Below are 22195 nucleotides of genomic sequence, written 5' to 3' on the forward strand. Positions count from 1 at the left end.
ACCCTGAAGAAGTATACCAAATTTAATGAAATTTATCAGTTTCTTCAAAATTGTTGTGGAATATATGAATAGAGCGAAACGTTAAATGTCAAATGTTTAATTAAAATTTTATTCACACCAACAAAAATGGTTAAAGGCAGAAAAAGGAAGATACATGTTCAGGAAATAGAGAATCCACCTCAGGGATGAGGCGTAGGGCATTCCCAGATGGCAGTGAGAGACCCCAGGGCATCAGTTGAACGTCCTGCCTCTCACACTTTATCGTGCATAGGAATCGCGGGGGGGATCTTGTTACAATGCAGGTCCCATTCAATAAGTCTGGGTAGGGTTTAAGATTCAGAATTTTTAACAGGGTCTTCACAGGATGCTGCTGCTGCTGCTTGAGGGATTACTTTGCGCAGCAGGGTGTAGAGAACAGTCCAAAGTGTTACAAGGCTGTACAGAGAAAGAATAAGAAATTGATTTGCTTATGGGAGATAATTGAGGATGAATTAGTGTTAGGCACTAATAGTTTAGTAGAAGAAGAAGAGGGATGAAATAGAGGGAAAAGATTACTCTTTTAAATAAATACAAATCAAGCAAAACCACGGGCTGCGCGGGAGGGCCGTGCCATACATCCAGGGGTTTACGTGCTCCTTGTAAACACTTGAGGAGGAAGGCCGGACCACCTGAACGGAAACAAATTCGTGGCTCTGGGGTCCAAGGAGCATCCCTGGGATACACTCTCCACTGCGGGGTTAGCCTGCGCCAGACTGCAGACCCGGGGAGGGGAAGTAGCACCAGCCTCTCGCCAGCCGGGTAGTGGGTGGGGACTCGGCCTGCCAGGCTCCGAGCCCTAGGGGGCGGGGGTACGGGCGGAGCCTTCTCCCTAAATTGGCGTGCCAGTCGAGGCTCAGGGGCTGGGATTAGTAGCTCTTGAACCCGGAAGCAGTAGGCGGCTCTCGGAAGCTTCGGCGGGACGCGGGAATCGGCTGGCACTTCGGCGTCAGGATGGTCGGCGGCGGCAGCGGCGGGAAGCGTAGGCCTGGCGGGGAGGGACAGCAGGTACTGCCGCGAGGATGTGCGCGCTCCGCGGGCGCGCTCGGCGATAGCCCGGGCGCCGAGGGGCAGCGCATCGTATTGATCCAGTAATCCTTGAGCGCCTGCTCTGCGCCTGGGCGCGGGGGCTGCTCCGCGGACCGTGCTTAAGGCCGCTGTTTACCCGAGTTCTGCGGGGCTTCGGACTAAAAAGCGTCTTTGCATCTTCTGTCCTGCCCCTGGCGCGGTTCCCAGGGAAGCAGACTGAGACGGTTCATTCGTTCAATTAGCCAAATTGAGTGGAAACTGAGAACAAGCCACGCTCTGTGCGGGTCCTGCGGATTCAAGATGAATCCAGCGGCTCTTGCCCCACGTAGAGTCCCTTAGCCCGGAGGGCGCGGGGCGGGGGTTGGGGGCGTACCAGTGAATATACTTGTTACTGTGGTTTGTCATTGTAAGGAAAATGTGTGGAAAATCCTGTGGAAACGTTGAAAGAGGATTTAATAAGTCCCTGGAAGGGTATTGAGGACGTCTTTCAGGGCAACTTTAAGTTTGAAAGGGTGCTTGAAGGCAGAGAAGGGAAATGAGGGTTAAGAAATAATGCAGAGGATGTTTGGACACAGTGGAGAGTTCCGCGAGCCTGGAGCCTGGGAGATGGGAAAGTAAGGGGGACCTGATCGCAGAGGCCCTAATGAGGGAAGGGGGCACGAGTATGTGCGTTTTCTCATACTTTGAAATGATTTCAGAAGTTCTGTAACCACTGGAGTAGTACCAACGAGGCAGCAAAGAACTGTCATTGTGATAGAGTTTTAGAATAATCAGTCTGGCTACATTGCAACCGAATAGGGCGAGACAGTGTTGAAGGGCCTGAGTAACTGTGAGGGCCGTAGACTGGGCATTCATTGTGTTGGGTCATGCTTTCTAGGAAGACAAGGGTAAAGGAAAAGTACAGCCTCCGAAGGGGACAGCTGTCCAGAATTCTAGTTACTGGGGCTCTGGAGATGCTGAACAGGTGTGTGTGGGAAGTCAGAGCTGAAAAAAATTAGTACTTGCCTTTGGTGCAGTGAACCGCTTTGGCAGAGAAATAGTGTTAGAGACAAAGTATCAAAAATAAAGATGAGTCTGTAGAGACTAAGGCTAACAGTAGTAGCCACATCTATATGTTATGTGTTAGGACTGTTTTGTGTATTATTGTAAATAACTTACTCCTTATAACAGCTGTATGATATAGAGAGCACTACATATGCCATTTTGAGGACATAGTAGTGGGTACTACAAGAGAGAGAGGCTAAGTAACTTGTCCCAGGTGACAGAGCCGGAAATCAGGAGTCAGCCCAGGTAACCGCACCATTATGCAAAACTGCCTTTCAGCAAGGTAGATCAAGGCTTTCTAACTTCTAAAGTCTGAGCCAGTCTTTGAAAGCTTAACCAAAGACAGTTACTGAAACAGAAGAGAGGATGGGTTAGACCTGATGTGTTCCAGCTGATCTATGTTTGTAGTTGGAGAAGCAGAATGAAGTGGTTGAATCTGTGCCCTCCCACTTGGGTTTAAGTAAATCCCTGTTCTTTCACTTTATACGTGGGGCCCTAGAGGAAATTACTTCAGTTGCCGTATCTGTAAAATGTGGAGAATATCATCTAGCTCATAAGGTAGTTGTAGAAATTAAATAAATTAATCCATAGAAAGTCCTTAGTGTCCTGGCACGTAGTGAGTGAGTAATAAATACTTTAATTATATACTGTTTTTACTGTTACTATCTTTATTACTGTTGTTTGCTCTTATCATCAATATCCATTTTGGGGTCCATATTTGAAAACCTTTTGGTTAAATTTAATTTTTTATGATCTCAGACACATTGTAATCCTTGGCATAATAAACTTATTATTTGTCAATACATGATCCTCTTTTACCCTGTTTATTAATAATATAACAAACACCTATAAACCCACTGCCCAGGCCGAGAACCAAAACACTGACAACTCTACACTTGCGTTCCTCACCTATCCTCAACTTCCTATTACCCACATTGAATGAAGCTACTGTCCTGAATTTTGTTTTCCCTTGCCTTCTTTTTATAGCTTTATCACCGATGAGTGTATGCCTAAGTAATATTTGTTTTTGAACTTTATAAAAAGGTTATGATGCTGCATATAATCTTCAAGAACTTTTTCCATCATTCAACATTCAGTTACGAAGACTGATTCATATTGTGTACACCTATATTTCCTTGTCACTAAGTGTAATATTACATGGTTTAAAAGTCCTGTAACTATGTATTCTCCTGTCAATGGGCATTTTCATTTATTCTCTTTTCTGCACTTAGAACATTCTTGTATACGTTATCTTTGTAGATTTATAATGCTACCTCAGGCAACATCAATAAACTTGAGTCTCCTGGGAAAATGGAAGAATATAAATATGAGAAACATTTAGGTTAGAATTTTTTAACCTTGGCACTATGGACATATCTGGCCAAATAAGTGTTTGTTAGGGGGGCCTAGCCTGTGCCTTGTAGGATATTTAGCAGCATCCCTGGCCTCTATCCCACTAAGTGCCCGTAGCTCTGCCCCAGTTTGTGTGGAATGGATCCTGGGGGAGAAGCACTGATGTAGGTGGAAAGGAAGAATATGAAGAAAAGAACTTAATCCAAAAGAAAAGTCTGGAAAGAAAAAAAGATTGCTACTTACAAAACCAAAGATAAATAACTTTCAGCTAAGCATTTTATCATTACAGAAATTTGTCAAATACCTAATACGTATTATAAAACCTGGCTTACTTATATAATGAACTGCAGAGATGTTGGAGAGAAGTTTTATAACCTAGTCCTGACATTAAAGGGCTTTTTGTGAAATAATTGTTTAACTGGTAAATTTCCTTGTGTCCAGTTGTTTCTGACAATTTGCACTTGATGTGATGGGTGAATCTAAACAAAAGGCATGATGACATTCTGTTTACCAAAAGTAGGCAAACCCTGCCTTTTACTTACTCATCTTTTTCCCACCTTTTACTTTTTTTTTTTTTTTTTAATTTTTCGGTTTTTTATTTTCTGTGTTTCCGTTATCTTAGAGAGATACATTAAAGACTAGCTGTTTAGGTCCCTCTTGCCATTATGCATTATAAATAGTTCTCTCTTTCTTTGCCCAAAAGAGTCCCCAGATTTTACTCAGAAATACCATTTATAGAGTTTTAAAGAGAACATGTATGTCATAGAATTGGGTGAACAAAAATGAGCAGTGTTGTTCCGTAAGGAGAGTTACTGAAATTCCTTTTTGGAGAGAAAACATTTTGTATGCCAACTTTTCAGTGCGAAAAAACAGTTGATGTGAAGAAGAGTAAATCCTGTGAAGCTGATGTCTCCAGTGACCTTCGAAAAGAAGTAGAAAGTCATTATAAGCTTTCTCTGCCTGAAGATTTCTATCACTTCTGGAAATTCTGTGAAGAACTCGATCCTGAAAAGCCAGCTGGTGAGTTGTTCCAGAATCATTATCCTCTAGTGGAAAAGACAATGGGAAACTGAACCAAGGGTCTAAATAGTTCATAGAAAAGGAAACTTTTGAACATGTTTCTAATAAGAGAAATAGAAAATTATGCTATAATAATATGGCATTACCACCTATTGTCCTGGCAGAGGTAAATAATTGCACAATATGCTTTGAGGAGAGTGTGAAGGAAAATGAGAGATGTGATATGTGGCAGTTTTAGCATGACCTAGCAGTTCTACTTCTAGGAACTTGCCTTACAGATTAGGTGAACCAAAAATTATGTCAGTGATAGTTATTGAAACAAAAAATGAGAAATGCCTTACATGCTCATCAGCAGTGCATCTATTCAGTGAGTACTCACAGTTTTAAAAGAATGAATCAGATTCTTAGGCAGTGATAAAGTGTATCATACCTGAAACATTGTAAGTGAAAAAGAGTGTACAGAGTGCACTACTATCATTAGTATTTAAAAAAAAAAGTCAAGGATGCACACACACATCCCTATATACTTTCAATGTGCTTATACTATCTCTGAAAGAATATACAAACATAATAGTTGTGACGGAGTTACTTTCCACTGTTACCATTTTGTGCTATTTAAATTTTTAGCATGAGGTAGGGAGAAACACATACTATCGATTAGTAAGTAACAATTTTGGCAGCACATCAAAACACTTAAACTGTACAGGAACTTCTCTAAAAATATTCATGGCTGTGTACAAACTTGTGTTAGGAAAGATGTTCACTGAAACATTGTTTAGAATATTAAAAAAACAGTAAATGTCAAAAGTAGACTAGGTATCTATAATGTAATATTTGCAGGTACTAAGAATTATGTAAAAAAATTTAATAGCATGGAAAAATATTCAAAAAATTTAAGTGAGAACAGGGTGGAGAACCAAAAAAATTATAAAACATCACGATCTCCCTTTAAAATCTGTTTACATTTGTTGATAGAGCAGGGGAAATGTTATCGCTGTATACCAGGCTGTTAACCTTGTTATCAGTAGCTACTAAGATGGGTGGTTTTAGGTTTTATTTTTCTTTAAAAATTAGTGGGTGCTAGCTATCCTAACTTCCAGCTAAGCTGAACCACTTTCCCCCTCCAAAGAAACTGTTTTTATTCACATTGTTGTCTCTTCCAAGAATTTTCTTTCTCTCTCCATACCCACCTCTTACATGTCCGGATCCTGCCTGGAGTGCTTCCCCCCCGCCCCCCACTCCCCACCTCCCTGAGAGAAACAACAAGGACACATCGGATGTTGTAAAAACGCACATGACTACGACTCTCCTTTTAACATTCTCCTGTGATCTGGGAGTGCAGAAAAGGAATCACCCAGGAGTACAGATTGGCCAGATAGATTGCCAAGGAGGCAAAGGAATCCCGTAGTTAAAATAAGCTGAAGTAGAGGGAAGGGGAAAGAAATGTTTTCATTAAATACATTTTTTTAACTTAATAACATATTTACCTTCCTTAATGCACACTCATTTGTTACCTGTCTTGTCTCTCCCTTATCCGGGTGTGCTACAATTATTTTAGGCTCACAACAACATAGTAAGCTGACAGGATGTTTGCAGCTCTCATGTGTCCACAGGAATACAAAACAGTCTTGCTTTGGCCAAAATAACAAAGAGCAGGAATGTTTGAAATGTATTTAGTGGTAAATTTAAGAGGAAATCCTACATGTAACTGCCACATTTTTATTGCTCTGATTTCTTTTCCATTGAGTGTTTATGACTAACATCTTCACATGCTAACTAAAGATCTTTTACTGTAAAAAGTTTTTAAAGACAATTGCTTAGAAATAATTTACTAATGAAAGGCATTATGTCCAATCTGCCTTCAGAAAGTTATTGTCTAAATAAACTTATTTAATTTATAGATTCACTTTCCACAAGCCTTGGACTTCGTTTGGTGGGTCCGTATGATATCCTTGCTGGAAAACATAAAATGAAAAAAAAATCAGGAAGCCTGAATTTTAACCTTCACTGGAGATTTTACTATGATCCTCCTGAGTTCCAGACAGTTATTATTGGAGATAATAAAACTCAGTTCCACATGGGGTACTTCAGGTAAAGGATCTTTTCCTCTAAAATACAGTTACTATCCTTCTACCGGGCATAAACATTCACTAGTCTCACCCAAGGCGAAGGACATATTTTCCCCTTATTGGTGGATACATTACATGGGCAATCTGTTGTTCTGCTCTCTAGCCTACCCTCGGATGGGTGAACTCTAGGTTTAACCTCACTGGTTTTTCCTTTGTGGTTATAAGCTTTTTTTCCCTTTGGGGTTCAGAAGAGCTCTTTTAGCTCAAGGAAGGTAATTTAAAGCAGCTGCTGTGACTTAAAGTAGTCATCTGCTTCCAGGAGCTGTAGAGGCGACCAGTAGTTGAGAGTGTGCTCTGGAGTCAGATGGACTGGTCTTGCTGTTTATTATCTGGGTGACCCTGTGCCAGTCATTAGTGACTGTGTTTCTGTGACTCAGCTTCCTCTCTTGTAAACATGAGGATAATGTACATCCCTAAACGAATGGTAAGGGATTAAATGGTATGTGCAAGGTGCTTAGAATGTTAAAGAAATGGAAGTTGAAGGGAAAAATACTTTGTGGGCTGGTACCGGTAGAGATGTCTGTCATTTAAAGATTAACTGTAAGTTAATGGAATAGAGGAACTAGAAGAAATATGCTCAGGGAGAAGTGTTGCGGTACAGCAGACTGCACACAGTGCTGGGCGCTGCGCTAACATGGATTGTGCTCCTGGCTTTGCCGTTAACTTCCCAGGGCCTTGACTGAGTACTTCTCTCTGTATTGGCTCCTTCGGTTGTAAAATAATAAAAGAATTTGGTTATATGTATATAAGTCATATCCTTTCACCTCTATAATGTTTTATAATCCTCTCTGTCCTGTTGCTTTTGCTTTTCTACCTTTTTCTTTTTTCACAGACTATAAAACTGGCATTGAGATGATGGTGTATAATCTCCCCTACTTCTTTTGATAGACCTTCTAACTAGGTCCTAAGAATCTTTAATTTTAGGTTCTGTTATATAAATAAGATTTGTTGTAGCTATTCCTAAGGAATTTAGAGGTTGAACCTGGCAAATTCCAATTAAGAAAATGCAGATATAAATTGTTGTCTATAGACTTAAAATACTACTTGCCTCATGATATAAATCATGGGCAGCTAAATTTGTTAATATCTTTTGCTTAAACAGGGATTCTCCTGATGAACTTCCTGTATATGTTGGTACAAATGAAGCAAAGAAAAACTGTGTAATTGTTCAAAATGGAGATAATGTGTTTGCTGCAGTCAGGTAAGAAAATATTTAATTTCAACCCTACCCTACTTGTATTAGTTATAATTTTTTTGCTATATGGGCAATTGAGGAACCTAAATATTCTAGATTTCTAGAGATAATTTTTGACTTGCAGGTAGTCTTATCCACATTCTATTCTACTTTTCACAAAAAAGATATATATATATATGTTTATGAAACTATTACTTAATCTTGACCTCAGTTGTTCCATGACAAAATCAAAATTTTTTTTTAGTAAAAGATGGTATTTCAAACACTGTCATTATGAAGTCATTGTAAGAACCCACTGTATATAGTCCAAACAGCAAGATTTAATACAATAAAGCAGGTACTCAGAATCCGTGGAGGCTCCGGTGGAGCAGCTTGAACAGGAGTAACAGCTGTGGCAGAACTGGCTCACCAGTGGCATCTGTCCCTGCCAGCCTCAGCAAACGGGGAAGTCGGCAGCTGCTGCCAACTGCCGGACCGTGTGGCTTCGGGGCCACACTGTCTTTGATACAACCTGTGCTGGTAAAATGGATGCCCTGCCCTCTGCTGCTCACCCTCAGGAAGCTAAGACCAGGTGCTGAGATCTCAGCTGGGGCGGCCCCAGGACAGTCTGGTGCCTCCACAGCTGTGCTCACTCGGGACACAGCAGGAGCACAGCCTCCGCCTGGTAGCTCTTCTGCCTTTCGGGTTTCAGTGTTGCACCTGCTGGAGAGAAGCTGGGTGGAGTCTGAGCTGAAGAATAACATGGGAAATGCAGCGAGGTCTCTGTTGGAAGGGGCTTGGCATGGAGCTGAGCCAGTCCATACTCTTACCAGTCACAGACATAATTGGAAGCTGTTCGTCAGCAGCTCTGCAGTTTATACTGTAAGAAAATGAAAGCCATCTTTAACATGTTTCAAAATATTTTATTTATTTATTTTTAGACAGTTGGGAAATGAGGGAGAGAGGGAGACAAATGTTAATGTGTGAGAACTACATTGACCATTGCCTCTCACACACCCCCACTACCCAACGGGGGACCTGGCCCACAACCCATGCATGTGCCCTGTTCAGGAATCAAACCAGCAACCTTTCAGTTTGCAGGCCGGCACTCAATCCACTGAGCCATACCAGCCAGAGCCATCTTTATCATTTTAATTACTATAAGTAGATCATGTTTTGTGGTACCTCGTTTTATTACCTTACTTCTTTTTTTTAAAGGTATTATTTATTAACTTTTAGAGGGAGGGGAAGGGAAGGAGAAAGAGAGGGAGAGAAACACCAATGTGTGGTTGCCTCTTGCACGCCCCACACTGGGGACCTGGCCTGCAATCCAGGCGTGTGCCCTGACTTGGAATCGAACCAGTGACCCTTTGGTTCACAGGCTGGCGCTCAATCCACTGAGCCACACCAGCCAGGGCTAATATCTTTTTAAAAAAGACTTTTGTGCACTGTGTTTAATAATGCAGATTTACATAAAGAATTCAAACTAAGTTAACCTAGTGTACCCACTAGATTGGTACGTAAATGTCATTCGTACTGGTAAATTTAAAGAGCAACTCATTGTAGATGTCCAAAAAAGACTCTCTCTCTTCTGATGCCTCTGCATTTTCTAAAATGTTTGTCTCTGTTATATCGTTCTTATGGTATCTTTTCTTACGATACTGCTTATAATTTACATAGAATTTATAGTCCTTTTTAAGCCCTTCAGATTTATCATTCAGTTGAAATTGGTGCCATCTTTATTAGAAATAATAGTTGTTTACTTGCCCATTGTCTGTCTCTTACACTAACAGTAAGTTTCATGAGGGCAGAGGCTTTCTCGTGTATAGTACCTGCCCCATAATAGATGCTTCTTAAATTATTTATTTATTCTACAAATACTTTGACCTGCAAGAACACCAAGTTTTTCATTAATCTTACTAAAAAATCTTTTTTAAATGGAAAGTTTTAGTGGTTATCTAAAATAATCCAAGACTATTTTGGTATTTTTTTAGCCTTTTGGAGAACACAGAAAAGAAAAAGGAAAAAAAAATTGGTGATAAATTTATAATTTAGGTGAAGACCAGCAAGTAAGTATTTGAGTACCTGTTTCACTCAGATGTTTTCTATCTCCAATAATTTATCTCAAACACAGAGGTAAAACAATTATAATACTTTTCAAGTGTTACAACTGTTTTAGGTTTTTAAGACCTTCCTTTTCTTAAAAAGCTACTCAGAACTTTTAATCCACTTTATTTCTATATCAGCCTGAGTAAGATCTTTTAAGACAGACCTGAGTAAGATCTTTTAAGACAGACCATTTGTTATAAACAAATTACTTTATGCCCAGAGAAACTAGTTTATTCTGTGCAAGATTGAATAGTACTCAAATTCAATTTCAACCAGTAAAGATTAGTAAAGATTAAAGAATGATCATACTGTTTAATGCACATAGAAAAAAAAATCTACATATACTCGAAGTTTTCACCTATCTTTGGACAACTAAAAGAGAAGTGAATTTTTCTCCATTCTGTTTTTTTTCCCCCTTCAAATAACGTTAGCAACACTTTTGATCTCACAGACCTTCTGAAATGATCTCAGGGATTCCCAAGATTCCACAGTGTATTCTTTGGTGACTGCTATGTAGTTAATAGTTTCAAACGTGACTTGGTATCAGAACCTCCAGGGTTACTGGTTAAAAGTACTTGACCTTGAGCTCTGCAGGCCCTACCTCTGGAGATTCCACTTTAGTACGTCTAGAACAGGACTCAGGAATATTTTTTTAAATACACTTTCCAATTATGTCTAAACGTGACACAAAATTATACTTCTCTTAGATCAATACTTAAGTTTTTAGAATTTATTTACCCTACATTTAATTAACTTATTTAATGAACTCGAATTTCCCCAAAACTGTTCAAGCAGATTTGGCACTTATTAAACAAATAAATGTGTTTCATTTTGTCCAATATACCAGATCTTGTGTGATCTTGTTAATCTTTTTCCCTCATGCCTGCTGCCCCACCTTTCTCTGCCACCCGGCCCCCTTGTACTGGGTAATGGGGATCGATTGCCACGGGCAGTGGTTTTTCAAATACTAGCTCAAGGTAAAGTACTGTTAACTAGTAACCAGGAGGCTCTGATATGCAGTCAGGTTTGAAACCATTAACTAAATAGCAGTTATCAAAGAACCGTGTGTGGGATCCCTGACACATTTTGAGGAGGCCTGTGAGGTCAGAGGTATTTATAATAAGATGTCATTTTTGCACCGACGGCCGGAGGTAATGAATGGTGAGAATACTGTTGGTACCTTGACAGGAATCAAGGCAATGGCACCATATCAGCAGCGATTATACTACTGATGGCAGTAAAATAATGCAAGTGCCATTTAAAAATGTCGGTGATGAAGCAGCAGGAATATCAGAGCTCTGTGGAGTACACATCTTTAACATTCTGTGCAGGGAAATGGGACTCTCGTAGAAAGCAAGCACTTCTCCATATTCAAGGAAAGGCTCCTGTGTGATAGAGTTGTGAGCCGAAGTTTTTTCCACTTTTACTTGAGAGTGCCTGACTGACTGGTTATTCAGACACAGGTATTTGGCAGACATTTTCTCAAATGAACCAAAAAACAACGAAAAAAAACCTAGTGACTATATTTGTTGCCAGTGATTAAAATTCAAGGTTTCAAAAATAAAAATTAGAATTGGGGAAACTTATAACCACTATTGGGAGCTTGACAGCACCTCACTACCTAAGGATTTATCTAATGTAACTAGTGGTGATCGAGATGACTGTGATTCTTTCCGATTGTGATGTATTGGAGAGAACGTGATATAATGAAAAGTGTCAGTACTTGGAAGATCTGCGTAATTTAGTGAACCTGTATTTTCCAAAGGATCATTGCAGGATTCATTCACAGTTCAAAGTATCCCAATGGATTTTAATGAAACAGAGTATAAAATGTTCATGGTTATTATTTGTGTCTACTTGGCAATTGTAAGCATCAGAAAACAAAGTATTAGATAGTAAGCTGAAACTGAGACAAAAGCTTCATACATTGGTACCAAGGTATTCATAATAATGTGAAAAGTATGGAAGACAGCCCTTAAGTTCCTTAAATAACAATGGGAGTCTTCATACAGACATGTTATCTAGGCCTTGAATGCCTAAGAATTTACTAGAAAAAATGGGAAGAAGGGAATCCTAGGAATTGCAAGGTAGCAATATGCGAACACAAGTGTGAAAACAAGAGGCACACAGTATTTGGAAGCCTAAATGCCATGCTAGAGAGATTGAGGAGGGCTCTGAAGACTGATTCTCTTCGACCTGACGTCCTATTTATTTTTTATGGTTAATATAAAATATTTTCTTGATACACAGCTGGTTATGACAAGGTCACAGTGTGAACTTGTGTGGTGTCATCAGAAGACCGTGATAAGGTGGCTTTGGTTTCTGGGGCACTTTAATCTGCCCTTATTAGCTCTGTGAACTTGGATGGGTTGATTACTCTGTGCCTCAGTTTCCTGACATGCAAAATGGGGATAAGAATAATACCCACTCTAGATGTTTTAAGCTTTTTACCATGCCCAGTCCATAGCAGACTGTCAGATATTAGTGGCTAGAACTGACTTTGCTCCTGGGAGTCTGGTAGTGGCCACAGAGAAGGTAGTTGGCTTGCGTTTCCAACTGAGCACTGCTTCCAGCTCTTTATTGTACTGTTGTCGTCCTGTTCTGTGGCTGAAAGTCTTAACCTTAACCTGCTTATGATAGAATTATTTCATTAACTGGCAGTAACAGGGTTCTGTTCACATACCTTTAAAAACTGTTTTGTATTGTGCTTCTGTATAAGCTTATAAAATAGCCTTGCTTTCTTCTTATGTTTTCCAAATTTATCTTAGAACAAATTTGAGCCCTGGCTGGTGGCTCAGTTGATTAGGGTTTGATCCCCGGTCAGGGCACATACAAGAATCAACCAATGAATGCATAAGTAAGTGGAATAGCAAATCTGTGTTTCTCCCTTCCTTTTTCTCCAAAATCAAATAAAAAGTAAAATAAAAAATTCGAAAGTAACATTTTTCAAAATCTGATTTTCATTGTCCATTGGCTCTTTAAAAATAAAAATTCCTGCCCTGCCTGGCTGGTGTGCCTGGGTTGTAGGCCAGGTCCCCAGCTAGGGGCATGCAGGAGGCAACTTGTTGATGTTTCACATATTGATGTTTCTCCCCCTCTCTTTTTCTCTCCTTCCCCCCCTAAAAATAAATAAATTACATCTAAAATAAAAAAATAAACATTCCCTTTTGGTGTTTACATACTGCTTCTTTCTGTTATGCCAGGCTTCTTCAGAGCAGTATGTCATCTCTTAATATCAAGTAATGCTACTAAAAACTTGGCTTAATCTTAGCTTTGTGACTATCCCTTCTACCTTTATTGTAGACAGATAATACAAATTTGAGTCCATTTGTTGGTTTGGTGGCCGAAAGCTCTTCACTGATGCTGCTTTACCCTTGTTTGAAGAACTCTGTTGGGGATTCTGGGACAGCTATTGGTAGTTATTCTTCAGTCTTTTTCCTGTATGGAATTTGATGTTTTTTAACAGCTCCCTTCTCTTCCCAAGGTCTCTGTACTTAGTACAGTGGCCTCTAGTGTAACGAGGGCTTTTCCTTCTTTTTCAGATTATTTTTGATGAAAAAACTTAAAGAAGTAACAGATAAAAAGAAAACTAGTCTCTTGAAAAACATAGATGAAAAGCTCACAGAAGCAGCCAGAGAACTGGGGTACTCGCTGGAACAGAGGACCAAGAAGATGAAACAGAGAGATAAGAAAGTATGGTTTCAACCTGTTAGCTCCCAGACATTTGCTATTCTCACGGGGCTTTTTCTCTTGCTTAACTCCTCCCCACCTGCCCCAATAGCCTCCTCTCCTGCCCCGCCCCAGGGCCGGGATCACTGGGAGGGCACTGGGGGTGGGTCTGGGTGGCTGAGTCGCTACTGACAAGTCCCTGCTGTGGCTGCACACGTTCCTCACTCTCTTAATCTTGTTTTACCAGTTACGCATTTCATAGAATCGGGTGAAAGCAGGCTTGTGTGTAATGTTTACTTAATTTTTTTTTTTTTTTTTTTTTTTTTACTGGGTGAGGTCTAATGGCTAATGATTTACTGCAAGGTGTCTTTTGGGGGTGGTTTTGTAAAGGTATGTCCCTCAAGCAAAGGGACAGTGTATGTGGGTGTCAGCAGTCCTCTCTCCTTTCCCCTTAGTGGTCCCATACGTTTCCTTGGCATCTGTCCTAGTACCTGCGGTGTGTTTTGTAAAAAGCAAATATTTTGTGTGAACAGAGTGTTTTATAAACAGCAAATACTTTGGCAAGGTTTTGGCTCCTTTTGTTTTATCACTTACAAATTTCAGAGTAAGTTAACAGACAAGGTAAAATTCTGGCTGGGGTAAATGAGGATTCTGCAGGAGTTTGTTTTGTATAACCTCTTGGAAGGAAGGACATTTGTCACTGGAATGAGGGCCTGCCAGTCTCCTTCAGCCCCTCTCCACTGTCTGCTGTGGCTGGTTCATTTGAATGTTCTAGGCCAAATGCAGTAGTAGTTATTCCTGAATAAACTAGCACTGGTAACTAAGTACTTCGTGTACTTAGTTATTGAAAATCCTACTTTAGTACCTTGTCTGATCTTGATTCAACTGCAGGGTGCTGTTCTGGTAAAAATTAGTCACTAAACTGCCAAATTAGGTCTTTTTTCCTTTAGTCCTAAAGACCGGAAATGGCTTCTGAAATGTACATTTGAAGGAAACTCCTTGTAATTCGGTGTTTTAAAAATTTTGAAAGATTTTATGTTTCCATTTTACCTTTCTAGTTTTCATAGGGTGCCTCTCCCAGCTTGTAAGTAGAAAGAGGGGTAGCATTTCATCCTGTTATTACGTATTTCTAATTCTTGACTGAAGGCTGGGCTTGTATGTACAGGATAGCTGTTAGCAGATTCTTTCATCAGAGCTTTGATTTATTTTTCTGCCATAAACTAGCACTCATTTCAGGTGGGATTTCCTTAATTCTTCCCGTAACCATGAGATAGGAGTGGGGTTTAAACTTCACAGGTATGTTTGTCCCGATATCCTGATCCCCTCCCCATGTTTCCTTTTTTTAAAATTTGTTCTTACAGAAACAGCTGATAAAAACAAATAAAAAGAAAAAAGAACTTAAAAGACAACCATGATTTTATCCTGCCAAAGACATGTTGATTATGCTTTCAAATTCAAGTTTGTTCTTTGTTATTGTCTAATCTTCATTTAATTCATACTTTTCTAGTCTGAAAAATTCAGTTCTACTAGTACAAGTTAGTGACTTTGTCCTTATATATGAGAGTAATAATATATCCATTCCGGGAGCACTACATAATACACTAGAAGCCAGTGTTGTTAAACTGATGTACCCTTACAGTACTTTGGAGTGCAAAGTCCTCAGGAGTTACCTCATTTGACCCTCACAACAAATCTGCAGAATAAGTAGGAATTATCATCCTATTTTCTAGATAAGTAAATTAAGGTTCACAGGGCCTTTGTTCCTTGTCCAAAATCATAAGTGAGGCGATTTTTGATATTTAGCATTCACCTTATCTTCTTACTAATTGGCTATGTACCACTTCACATTTTTTTATTCCTAGATTTCATTACTAAAGATGAACTTTGATTTAATGATATTGTAACAGGAGGGCATATCATTCTATCCACCTATAATCTTAATGCCTTAGAATATCACTACCCTTGTACAGGGTTTTCTTAAATTTGTAATCCTATTTATTTTTTATTTTATTTTATTTCATTTTATTTTTAGAGAGGGGGGAGAGGAGGGAGAAAGAAGGAGAGAAACACCAATGCTTGGCTGCCTCTCTTGTGCCCCCAGCTGGGGACCTGGCCCACAATGCAACTCAGGCATGTGCCCTGACTGGGCATCGAACTAGCAATCCTTTGGTTCTTAGGCCAGTGTTTAATCCACTGAGCCATGCCAGCCAGGGCTAAAGATAATAATCTTTATTAATTTTATTATCTGCATATTGCAAATATTTTTTCATCAGCTTTTTAAAAGTTTTGTTCTTGGTTTATTCTTGATAGATTTTTTAAATGTAGTCGAGTCTATAAGCTTTTTCTTTCTTTGATGCAAAACTATTTTTAAAATGTCTTTCTTCTAATAGTTTTATGGTTTATTTTTACATTTAAGCCAAAAGTCCAACTGCAAGTTATTTTGGCATAAAGAGGAGGATATGACTATAATTTCATTAGTTTTTTTCCCCAAGTGGCAAGCAGTTGTCTGTGAACTTCTTGAATAATCTGTCCCTTCTGGTGGCTTAATAAAAGATAATGGGACATTATAGTAAATTAAGACCCAGACTTGGTAGAAAGTACTTTATTTGGGAGGGGGGGTTGTGTCCTTCTTTGCTGTCAATAATTTTCACTGGATGACACAAAGAAGCGGGATAATTGAAGTGGATGTTTTTGTTCAGGAAAGACCTAAGAATAATGTCACTAGTGTGAATAAAAAAAACATAGACTGGAAGGGTTATGATGATGGTTGTGGTTGGGTCTGTTTTTGTGTTTGAAGATTACCACGTCGTAAAAGCTCACTGGTTATGTTATTTGCCTCGGTAATGGGCACCACAAAACTGGAAACTGCCCTGCTTTAGGGAAGTTTGCACATAAACCTGAATTTTTAGGTAAAAATAGTGGGCCTGACTTTGACAAAGTGGATGAGAGGAAATTCCGTTCTACCACACCTTCCTGTTAAAAACTCTTCCTTCTATCTTCTTTTAGGCCCAGATGCTATGCTTTCTACCTAAAAGATACTTTGACCTTGGAGGAAACTCATATTCTGGCGCATCCCTGTAACAGGGTACATTGGCGTCCTTCCCTCACGAAGTGCGAATGCACAGAGGCTTGTACTCAGCTGACACAGTTAATAAAAGCCAGTTATTTCACTCTTTTATATTTACTTGAAGTGCTGAAATTTTAGCTAATTTTAAAGAAAAGGAATATTAAACTTTTGCCCTGGTGTATAAATTTACTGAAATGTCATTAAAGTTCTGTTTTGACAGAAGTTGAGAGAGAGAGAGAGAGAGAGAGAGAGAGAGAGAGAGAGAGAGAGTGTGTGTGTGTGTGTGTGTGTGTTGCTGGGTTCGGGTGTTTGTTTTGCCATGATTAAATGTTATTTGTTTCTTTAACTTAGGTAGTGACAAAGACCTTTCATGGTGCAGGCTTGGTTGTTCCAGTAGATAAAAATGACGTTGGGTACAGAGAGCTCCCTGAAACAGATGGTAATGTATTGCTTGTGTAGACATGTGCAAATACGAATATATGTTAATTTATGTAGGGGAAGGTTTTCCATATATATATATGCCTTTATGGGACAGTCACTAGACCTTAGTGACAGGGAGCAAGCTCAGGTTTTGCGGTCAGTTAGGCCCGAATTAAACTTGGGTTTGTAGCTGTGTAACCTTAAGCAAATTATTTAAGCACACTAAACCTTGTCACTTTTATCTATAAAACAGTTAATGCTGAATACCATTTATAGGGAGGGGTTTTGGGAGTGTAAAAATATGTAAGGTGCTTAGCACAGTGCTCTAGTGCTTAAAATATAGCATTTATAAGAGTTTAGGGAGTTTTAACCTATTGCCTAGGTTGTATTTCCTGAACTATTTTGAACCCTTTGACATTAATCAACATTTATAATAGTAATTATTGAAATAGTATGATTTTATAGTTTTTTAATCTGCATATAAGTTAACTTAGCATTCAGAACCCCAAGAACCTGAACTGCTTCATTTATAAGTATGAAAACACTTTGAAAACAGACGATTCATACACAAAACATAATTATTGCTGTTAAGAAAACAAAATCACCTCTCAACTCTTTCCCCGCCCCTTCATTCCCTCCTTACTTTGAACATCCTTGTTGGCACTGTCTTATTTATCATCCTGTTCCAGAAAGCTTACAACTCAGAGGGAAGTCAAAATCAGGCAGGAACCGAGTGTTCCTGCCTAGTGTATGTACTTGGCTACCCATTTTTTAGAACAGAACCAACCAGATTTGGTTGGTAGTCTCTGGGGTTGGGACCTAGAAATCTGCATTTTTATCTACTTGTCTAAAGCAATTATTCTCACTCTTCTGCAGAGTCTCTAAGCAGATGGAGATGTCTTATATCCCAGTTCTTCAGATGTAATGTTTTGCTGGCTTCAGAACACAGGGGAGGAATTCCACGGGGAAAATGAACACGCTGAGCTGCGCAGCACAGTGGCCCCCAGCCATGCATGGCTGCGCACTTCGGTGTGGCTGGTGAAACTGAGATGAATTTCTAATTTTGACTTTAATTCAGTTGTTATACAGTGAAACGATTATTCCAGATATTTGAATTAAATCTTAAAATTAATTTCATGCTTTTTTAAATATGTCCCTTTTATATGTTTGTTGGACCAGATAATGCCCTACATCTCCTCCCTGAGGCCAGGGGTAATCATTTTCTGACTGAGAAGCCATGCAGGCTCTACCTTACTGTTTAGCCTTCTGCCGGAATTCCTCTTCTGCCTCCGCGCACTAGTCTGTTCGAAGCTTTAACAAGCGGAATTACTGTCTCGCTTGGGAGAGGTTGAGAACATTTGTTACAGAAATAGCAGTGTCTGAATCTTCAGGGGTGGTGGGCTTTAAATTGTAGTGTCCTGGCGTAAACCCTGTTACCCTGCCTACCCTGGTTAGGGTTCTGAGGCTTTATGTCCAAGATCTGTTTCATTCCCCTTTACTTTTTTCTAACATTGGAGACATTCAGTCCTTCAGTGGTTTAACTAATTTGAATGAGAAGTGGTAGCAAGACATAAAGGACCTAATGTCATCTTGCTCCTGCCTAGTGTTGTTTGCTAGGAGCAGCAATTGACGGGCAGTTTAATGTCAGTGTTCTGCAGATCACAGTTGTGATTTTCATTTGCCAAAGTTAAAAACCCTAGTATATCTTTATCACTCTTGATAACCCTTAATACTGTATATTTGTAGTTATTATCAGTATTGTCCCTAATACATATAACTTGGTAATCTCTTATCATCCTTAGGTGTGACTGTTAAACCAGCCCTTGTCTCCCCAGTATAGTAGCCACTTAAAGATGTTTTTTGTTGGTTTGCATAATCTTCATTCTTTCCGTTACTGGATAGTCCTCAAGGAGGTAGTTCGTGAAAAAGGAAGTCTAATTAGATGTTGTCCAGGGCACCTTCATCCTCATGTGCATCCTGAAATCAGACACACTGGCACCCATCAGGCAGTAAAAAAAGCAGTGAAAGCCAAAATAGGAATGGTAAACCACTCTTTTTAGATAAACATTAGAAATTTTGTATCCTTCCCCAAACTTCACTTCTGCCATGGCTGCACTTCCTCCACTGTAATAAAGGTTTAATTTTGCAATGATTTCTTAGTTATTTTCTTGTTGCCTTTTCCTGAATTTTTAAAATAAGGTAGGATAGGGGTACATAGAGTAAACTTTGGGTCTGCTCTTTTGGGGTTTTGTTTAATCCAACTCCTAATAAAGACTAGCCCTGGGGGGGTGTTTCATATGGTCTCTATTGCCATATTCTTTGTTTTTTTTCCCCAACCTTTTAAAAATGGAGAACATTCTTAGCTTGATGGCAACTAATTTCTGGACTCGACTACTGAATATCATTGAAGACTTAGTAAAATCATGATTGCAACTAGGCCCACTGAAATAGTCACATTCTGCTAATATAAGAAATCATTTTGTTACGCCATTTTTATGCTTGAATCTTAATTTGTAAAATTATAAAATTGCCATTTTAAATTACAGTGCCATCCAAAGTTATTTTTATCAGCTATATGAAAAGTCCTATGAAGGGAAAAAAAACCTAGCTTACATCTTTACCTTTGAAGATGGTTATAATTTTTAATATCATTGATTTCTTTCAGCTAATCTCAAGAGAATTTGCAAGGCAATTGTTGAGGCACCAACTGATGAGGAGAGACTAAAAGCTTTTGCCCCCATTCAGGAGATGATGACTTTCGTGCAGTTTGCTAACGATGAATGTGACTATGGCATGGGGCTGGAGCTGGGAATGGACCTCTTTTGTTATGGCTCACACGTGAGTAAATAAACCACCACCAAACTTCCCTCCTGTCCCACACCCCTTCCTCCCCACACACACATGCATGCATGTTATATACTCAAGTCCTAGCACAGGTAGGATACTGTATTTCAAAAGGAACTTTGTGATTTTTAAGCAGATGTTTCAAAAATATGTTTTATTTGAAATTCATCTTCTATTCTGGTAAACGTGAATGAATAACCAAGATAATTTGCCTTTAGGTTTCCATTAAGGTGAATTTACTCATTAGACACACTATTGGGAGACGTGTGTGTGGGGGTATGCACACACACCTTTCTTCGGGCTCTGTAATTTCCTGTTGTGATGGGGGTGGGATTTGTTCTTATGCTTGACTCCCTAGATGAAGAGTAAGTACTATTTTAAAATAGGCCTTAAATTACTTAATGGAAAATAGCATCTCATATTTTAACTATTTGCTAATTAAATAGGAAAAACCTACCCAGCAGTTACTCACTCAACTGTAGTTAAGAACAAAGAGGCAATAAAGTGTAGTGTCTACAATGTGTTTTTAGGGCGAAACTGTTTAGTTTTTAATTACATCTTCCCACTTAAAAGCTGTGTAAGATTGGGCAGTTTTCCCAACACCTTTGTATGTCTCCTTACCTATAAAATTTGTCTGCACACAGACCATTTAATTCCAGTCAACTTATGACGGCACCTACGAAGCACAGAGAGGTAAACCACCTCGCACAGGCAGTCTGATTCTAGAGTCAGTGTCTAAATCAGTCATTCCCAAATTGTGAAGTGTACAGGACTCACTCACAGATCTGGTTGGAATGCAAGCTCTGTTTCGGTAGCCCTGGGGCGGGGCCTGACACACTGCATTTGACTGCTCTGCTCCCAGCGCTGCATGTGGGGAAGCCAGGCGAGGCCGGCACCCGAGCCATCCGCAGGGCTGGTCCAACACAGACTGGTGTGTCCTCCCATCCCCAAAGTGTGAGTTCATCCCTGGGTGGGTCCCTGGGATTCGCATTCTGATGCGTTACCAGGTCTGGTGAGTCTGAGAACTCTGCCCTGAACCACATTCCTGTCAGTTCTCTGCCTTCCTCATACATGGCTAGGAGTTAAAAAAATCCAAATGTTTACTAGTCAGAATGACAGTCCTTGGCCAACCAGAATTGTGCTTGGCCTGCCAGAAAATGGACCAGCTGAATAAAAAACATGACTGTTGTGAGAAATTAAATAAGACTATATGAAAAGGTTTTATTATTAGTGCAGTACTTAGAACATAGTGCTGATTGACTGTCATCAACAAAAGCGTTGGCAGTTTTTATTCTAGTATATAATAGCAGTACGATAGTCTAAGTCATCTAGTAAGCCTAAGGCAGTGACTCGATGGAGGGGTTACATGGTGGGTGGGGGAGAAAAGGAACTTGAAAAGGGAGTGATTAGAAAACTCAAATTCAGCATACCTGTTCCTATAGTATCAACTGAGGAAATAAAGGAAATTTTAACTGGTAAGGGTACACTGAGGCAAAAAACCCCAAAAAAGGTTGATAAACCTTAAGGGAATAGGAAAGCTTACATTTTTAACTTGGTTTTCTTCCAAATTTCTTCCGAAATATACCTTTAGTCTTGTAGAGCTACAAGATTGCCCCTTGGACAGAATACCAGACGTCTGCCTCAGAATGTACTGTCTTAATTGAGAAAGTAACTGAAATGGTTAGGGGAGTATGCTTTATTAAACAAGTGCTTTTTCAAAGTACTTCATTACTTACTAGGCCATCTGCTTTATTCTCTGCTTATTGTTATGTTTTTATTTTTCAGTATTTTCATAAAGTTGCTGGCCAGCTTTTACCTCTTGCATATAATCTGTTGAAAAGGAATCTCTTTGCAGAAATTATTGAAGATCACCTGGCAAACAGAAGTAAAGAGAACATAGACCAACTTGCAGCATGAGTGAGAGTTGGCTTCCCTTGGTATACAGTATTTTAAAGCATTAATATTAAACTTGTGATTGTTTGTTTTTAAGGGATACAGAAAATAAATTGATGGAAACATTTAGTAAAGTTTTTATTAAGTCTCTTCTGGCCTGGTTTTCTTTTTTGTGTGTCTATAAATTGTAGTCAAATCATCTAAATGGTGATGCCCTAATCACATTTGAAAGAAAGTCATCTTCTAATGTCACAGGAAGTCACCAGACTATCTATCCTCTTCTTCCAGGGAGTCCAGTTTCAGTATTTAACAAGGGAGACGAAGAATTTCGTTCTAAGACTTGAGTCAATAGCTGTAGATTTAAGGGCTGGATTTACAGAAGGTGGGGAAGGCGCAAGGGAGAGGCAC

General features: G+C 39.4%; 1 protein-coding gene across 2 annotated transcripts; it reads left to right on the forward strand.

The window, feature by feature from the left end:
- Positions 1–926: 926 nt before the first annotated feature.
- LOC129072563 (histone PARylation factor 1) lies at positions 927–21915 on the forward strand. 2 transcript variants are annotated; one of them, XM_054576057.1, is made up of 8 exons: positions 927–1044; positions 4323–4482; positions 6384–6573; positions 7714–7812; positions 13437–13587; positions 16982–17069; positions 19716–19888; positions 21680–21915. In XM_054576057.1, exons 1-8 carry the CDS (start codon positions 991–993, stop codon positions 21809–21811), a joined length of 1047 nt encoding a protein of 348 aa, XP_054432032.1. In that variant the 5' UTR covers positions 927–990; the 3' UTR covers positions 21812–21915. The 2 variants fall into 2 exon arrangements, with proteins under 2 accessions (XP_054432032.1, XP_054432033.1); XM_054576058.1 differs by having other exon boundaries at positions 21750–21915.
- The last annotated feature ends 280 nt before the right edge of the window (positions 21916–22195 follow it).

The sequence above is a fragment of the Pteronotus mesoamericanus genome, unplaced genomic scaffold (assembly GCF_021234165.1).
Source record: "Pteronotus mesoamericanus isolate MK-2021 breed Mesoamerican mustached bat unplaced genomic scaffold, CSHL_Meso_final contig_32, whole genome shotgun sequence".
Classification (NCBI taxonomy): Eukaryota; Metazoa; Chordata; class Mammalia; order Chiroptera; family Mormoopidae; genus Pteronotus; species Pteronotus mesoamericanus.

What these genes read in the sequence shown, in the direction of transcription:
- LOC129072563 (XM_054576057.1), top strand. Translation starts at nt 991, where the DNA reads ATGGTCGGCGGCGGCAGCGGCGGGAAGCGTAGGCCTGGCGGGGAGGGA. An exon ending in CTGGCGGGGAGGGACAGCAG is followed by an intron (nt 1,045 to 4,322) that starts GTACTGCCGCGA and finishes CCAACTTTTCAG; the next exon opens with TGCGAAAAAACAGTTGATGT. An exon ending in TCTTTTGTTATGGCTCACAC is followed by an intron (nt 19,889 to 21,679) that starts GTGAGTAAATAA and finishes TTTATTTTTCAG; the next exon opens with TATTTTCATAAAGTTGCTGG.